Here is a 5,420-nt window from a genome sequence, read left to right as displayed (position 1 = left end):
GAGCCATCTGCGATCCATGAAGTGTTTCTCAATGAAGTGTGTTTCTCAAAAAGTCATTGGCAATCTACCAAGAGAAAGCATCAAGAGTCTCTAAGTGAGTTGATATATATATATATATATATATATAAACACTCATCCCTTTGCATTTTTTTTATTTTGTTTTGAGTTGGACCCCAATACCAGTCTCCAATCAGCCCGATCCCGCAATTTTTTGAGTGGAGTACTGATTGGACGGTATTAGTAATATCGATCTGCATACAAATATACACACAATACCTGAATCAAAAGATGGTGAACAAAGGGGGAAATTGTCAGCAATACAGTGAAAATAAAACAATAGCTCCACAAAGCGGTACTCGGATTGACCTAAAGCCCTTGCAGGCGGCACAAGCTCGGTCCACTTAGCTATCGGACTGTGCCTGGCTGTCAACTTTATACCTCTCCAGTACCCGGTTTGATATTTAACTATAAATTTGAAACCATTAACATTTTATATTTTCATATCTCAAAAATCATTGGTGCTATGTCAAGAGTTTTTAAGGGAGCCATCAGCGACACATAAGGTTCCTAAGGGAGCCATCGACGACACATGAAGAGTTTCTCAAAGAGTCATTGGCAATGTACCAAGAGTTTCTAGGTGAGCTAAGAACAAGGACTGCCATTATTATCTTTTTTTTTTCTTTTAGTTCCTTGTCTGATCTGAAATGGAAGGGGTAATCCCAGCCCGCTTTGATTGGAAGTCAGCCATTATATATCTTATGAATCACATGCTAACCTAGATAACAATGTTAGACTCGATTTTAACAAGACCATATACAGATCATATTAAACATCACACAAGGTTTGTTTCACCATTTCGGAGGTCAGTACTGCTATAATTTTTTTTTTTTTTCTAATGGAGTACTAATTGGACGATATTGGTAATATCGATCCACATACAAAATATACACATAATACATGAATCAAAAGGTAATAAAACATTATATATTCACGGTGGTGGAAATAAAACAATAGCTTGTTGACATAAAAACATGTGAAATTTCAAAAATATTAATATGTGAAATTGTTAGCAATGCAGTGAAAGTCTGCACAATAGATTCCTTCTACACATATATTCATGTATGCTTGTTCTTTATTGTAAAACTCGAAACTTCCGAGCAAGCGGCCATACATCCTCAAGTAATTGAACGTATGATACATGCAATTCATCTTAACATAACAAAATGCAATTCAGGTTAACGTAATCAATCTTACAAGCTGCATTAGTTTAAAGCATTTATAAAAGTTAAACCTTCCTAATGTCCACCAAAAATGTGGGCCATTACTACGGTCATGCTAAAATAGTTAATTTGAAAATTAGCTTCGAATTATTAGATAATCATGCAAACATATAGCCAAGAGAAAAACATGGGGCCTGACGTTTTCTTTTTCTTTTTGTATCTGAGCAAGAGGTCATCCTATATTCCACAAGTGAACCAAAACTTCCGCCTAACCCTTTGTCTTCTTCATAGAATATAAGGTCTTGTGTGGTGATGGCTTCTTTTTTTTTATTAACTTTTTATATTTTTTTAAATGACGTATGAGAAATGATAGAAGATTGTTTTTTTTTTGTTCATTTAAAAAATATTTTCTGTTTTGGATTGTTCTAGCAATGGCCTGAAATGAGTGGAATGTGTTGGGCACCAGCTTTTGAGGATCTAAAAGTACACCCATCAAGGAGAATGACAGAAAACTGGAATTATCGTCTCCCAAAAATAATCTTGATAAACAGATGAAACCTTTAGTTACGCTGCCGTGGCTATTGACTCATGACAAAGAGAGTTAAGAAGGGAATTACTGAAAACTTAATTGACCAACTTAATAGACAGGAACAAGATTCGCACAGGTTTACCGTTTGATCAACCCAGCGTTAAGGCCAAAGAGTCGAGTAAAGAGAAATCAGGCCATCACATAACGCTTGGCCTCCACTCGAAGGCCCGGCTTCCACCATTGCATGATGGAATGTGCCTCTTTGAAGAGTCGGTATGTGTCTTCTGGTTTAACAAAGCATTGCATGATGGAATGCGCCACTTTGGAGCGTAGGCATCTGTCCCCTGGTTTATCCCAGTTGATAAAAAGAGTGGCAGATGCAAGCCTTTTGGGCAGCTTATTCGGAGACCCTTTCATCTTTTTGTTCTTGAAGTACTTTATGTAACGCGTACAAAGGTAGTCCTTCGGGTTCACGTATACACGAGGATCCCACTTGTTCAGATTGTCAAATTGTTGCAGCTGGTCCTGCCTCTCCTTGTCATGGAGATTCTTTGCAAGAGCGGCCTGATCACCGGCCTTCATATTGTCAAAGTGTTGCAGCTGCTCCTTCTTCTCCTTGTCCATGTCATGGAGAATCTTTGCAACAGCGTACAGATTAGCGCCGGCAAACCCAACATTACCAACCATGAGCGCACCGACCAGGCCCCCTGCTGCCTGCATGATATCATCAAGTTTCTGTATAAATCCATCTTTTGATCTTCGATTCAAGATGTAGGGAGGATTGAACAGAAAGGTCGTGAAAAAACACCCCTTCTTGGCCATCTGATCCCCTACAAATGTGGCAACAGTCGCCCCGAGGGAGTGACCGCACAGCCAGAGGTTGCTTTCCATGCCATGCTCACGAACGAGTGATTCTGCTTTTTCCATGACGATCCTGCAAGAGTGGCGCTGACGGCCGCGGCCCAGAAGCGTGTCAACATTAACGCCCCAGTCATGATGGTCAATTGTGCCGCGAACCGCGATGACCATGGCCGGAGCAAAGGGGGATGTTCCGCTTGCTGCTTTTAGCCGGAAAACTGCGCCAATGCTGAAAGAAGACAAAGAACTCTCCAAGTTTACAAGAGTGGAGATGAGCTCGAAGCCAAAGAATTCCCACCATGGGGGGGCCAGCTGATCTTCACCGCTACGTCCCTCCCTCCGATCACCTTCGAGAACATAAGCAGCCTTGACTAAACAGGCTGCCACTATTCTCTGATGCTCATGGTTTTCCCTGAGAAGAAAAAAGGCAAACACTATTCATTTTAGGCAAAGGGCTAAAGATTGATCCATTTTTAAGCAATATCTGGTGTCTGCCATGTTACTTTAGTTTGGATCGTGATGATCCTTGGATGTTAGGTGTTCCCTTAATTATGGTCGCTAAGATTCAGACCAGCATACAAGATCTGCTTTATAACAAAGATGAAGGAAATTGGAACAAAATGCTAACCAAAAGTGCGTCTACCCATGTATAAAAAATTTTAAGCGTCAATTGCCTGCACTTCAGTCACACAATTACATCTCTGAACATTTATTGTAATGAAATATCTATATCATAAGATTACAAAACGGAATGAGCATTTAAATGAGAGAGACAGAGAGGTTACCAGTCCAGATTTGTCAAGTATTTAGGCCCTTGATGATCGAAATTGTCTGTTGCCATAATCTTTAGCTAGATCCCAACCACTGTCAGATAATTCACACTGTATAAGAAGAATGCTCCTACAACGAGGACGTCTGCTGTCTCTTGATCACTTGCCCATCGATGAGTTGGGGTGCTCCAGCGCTGCTCTTCCTTATATATTGCATGGCAAGGCAGCTTCGGCAAATCTTCTTGTTCTTAAATTCTCCATATTTCCACTGAGTAATGGGAAGCTTTGGCAAATAGACTTGACTTAGTTCGAACTTTCATCGGCACTGAGAAATGGGAAGCTTCCAGCAAATATACTTGACTTAGTTCGAACTTTCTGCATGGCGTATCATGCGTTGAAAGCATAGCTGGGTCAAAGGGAGGAGGCTTTGGCCTCACTCGGTGGTCACTGATGGTAAGAAGACAAAAAGTTTTTTGAACAAGTTCATGCTCTATCTTACGCTGTCTTACCTGCATTATTTAATGGAGAAAAACTTGCCCAGTAGGAGACGAATCCATTAGGTAAAGTGTATTATTTATCTGTCGGGGCCCCATGCATGTAGAAAAGTAGTACTGATCAGGAAATCAAGCTCGATGGTAGTGATTAATTTAATTCGACCAGCTAACTGATGATAAACTAGAGTAAGGAAGCAAGGCAGGGGCACAGGCATGTGTGGGCATGTCGTTGGCACTTGCCCACACAGGCCCATAGAAGGTGTTTATTTTTATATAAAAACTTCATGACAGTTTTTTCTTATTTACATACAAGTCATGCATCTCAAAAATTAAAATTATATTAGTACTTCTCAGCCAAAATTTTTCTGCCTTCACTCCCAGGAACCGAACATGACTTTGCTATTCTACTCTTTCGTCGATCAACCCCCCGAACCAGGTTTGACTGGGATTGCATCATTTCAAAAGTTTATAAAAGCTTGTGAGAGGCTAGCGATCAAAGTGATGAGGAAGATAGAGAGTCGCCTAGACACGGCTGTTCGCCGGCAGTGGCACCTCACCTTAAAGCCGTTCGTCGCCGGCCGTCGCATGCTCTCACGGGTGAGCATCGGTGCATCGGTAGCGAGAGTCACCGATCGGTGAGCGACAGTGGGTCGGTGAGAGAGATCCGGTGCTTCAAAAAAACCATCACAAATACATACCATATCGAGGGTCTGACTTTAAAACCTTGGATTTCAGATCCAAGGATCTAAAATCAACCCCGGATTAGATCAGGCGCCATCAAATGCAGCCTTAGTATAATGCAGATAGTGGATTACGCTGATTCAATTGTTCATAGAAGATAACCATTTCTACGTCGGTGAATTGCGATTTATCGGAGGAAAAGAGAAAGTATACGTTTCTCAAACTGAAACGGTAGGAGGAAAAGAGAATGATCCTGATGCAGCCTACGTTTCTCAAAATGAAGCTTTAAGCAGAGAAGAGAAAAAAAAAGATCATAATGAACCTGATCTGGCTCAGGTTTCTCAAATTAAAACGTTAGAAGAAAAGGGAGAACTGATAAAATCATTATGTCCCAAAATCTCTCTTCAGTGTATCTGCAGTTTCATACTGCCTTATGTATTGATGAACATAGAAAAATGACGAGAAAATCGGCAATAATATTTTTCCTGTGTGAACGTAGGTTCCCCTGAATCGAACCACGTAAATTTTGTTTTCTTTCTCTTTTTCTCTTCTTTCTTTATGGCATCAGAGCCATCAGTGACCATGGCCCCTTCCTCTTCAGCAGTGTCATCTATCAGCGCGTTCTATCCTTATCCACTGAATTTGAACATGTCTAATTTTGTTTCTCTGAAGCTACGCACAACGACTTTTTGTTATGGAAGACACAAGTTTTAGCTCTCATTGAAAGTAAAGACATGGAGGGTTTTCTGACTGGTTCGACCCCTGCTCCACCAAACCATATTGTCGACCCTGCTGATCCGCAGCAGTTGCTCTCCAGTCCCAAGTATGAATCATGGTGTCGATTTGATAGACTTATAAAAGGATGGAT

The 5,420-nt window shown here is 40.9% G+C and overlaps 1 protein-coding gene across 2 annotated transcripts; it reads right to left on the bottom strand.

Moving 5' to 3' along the window:
• Positions 1 to 1,869: 1,869 nt before the first annotated feature.
• Positions 1,870 to 3,536, bottom strand: LOC116261344 (GDSL esterase/lipase At4g10955-like). 2 transcript variants are annotated; one of them, XM_050079709.1, is made up of 3 exons: positions 3,393 to 3,536; positions 2,906 to 3,019; positions 1,870 to 2,836 (listed from the first exon to the last, which is right to left on the bottom strand). In XM_050079709.1, exons 1-3 carry the CDS (start codon positions 3,446 to 3,448, stop codon positions 1,939 to 1,941), a joined length of 1,068 nt encoding a protein of 355 aa, XP_049935666.1. In that variant the 5' UTR covers positions 3,449 to 3,536; the 3' UTR covers positions 1,870 to 1,938. The 2 variants fall into 2 exon arrangements, with proteins under 2 accessions (XP_049935666.1, XP_031495921.1); XM_031640061.2 differs by having other exon boundaries at positions 1,870 to 3,019.
• Between the last annotated feature and the right edge of the window lie 1,884 nt (positions 3,537 to 5,420).

The sequence above is a fragment of the Nymphaea colorata genome, chromosome 9, assembly GCF_008831285.2.
Source record: "Nymphaea colorata isolate Beijing-Zhang1983 chromosome 9, ASM883128v2, whole genome shotgun sequence".
NCBI lineage: Eukaryota > Viridiplantae > Streptophyta > Magnoliopsida > Nymphaeales > Nymphaeaceae > Nymphaea > Nymphaea colorata.
The sequence above is the reverse complement of the archived record's forward strand: the minus strand, read 5'-3'. Positions and strand labels throughout refer to the sequence as shown.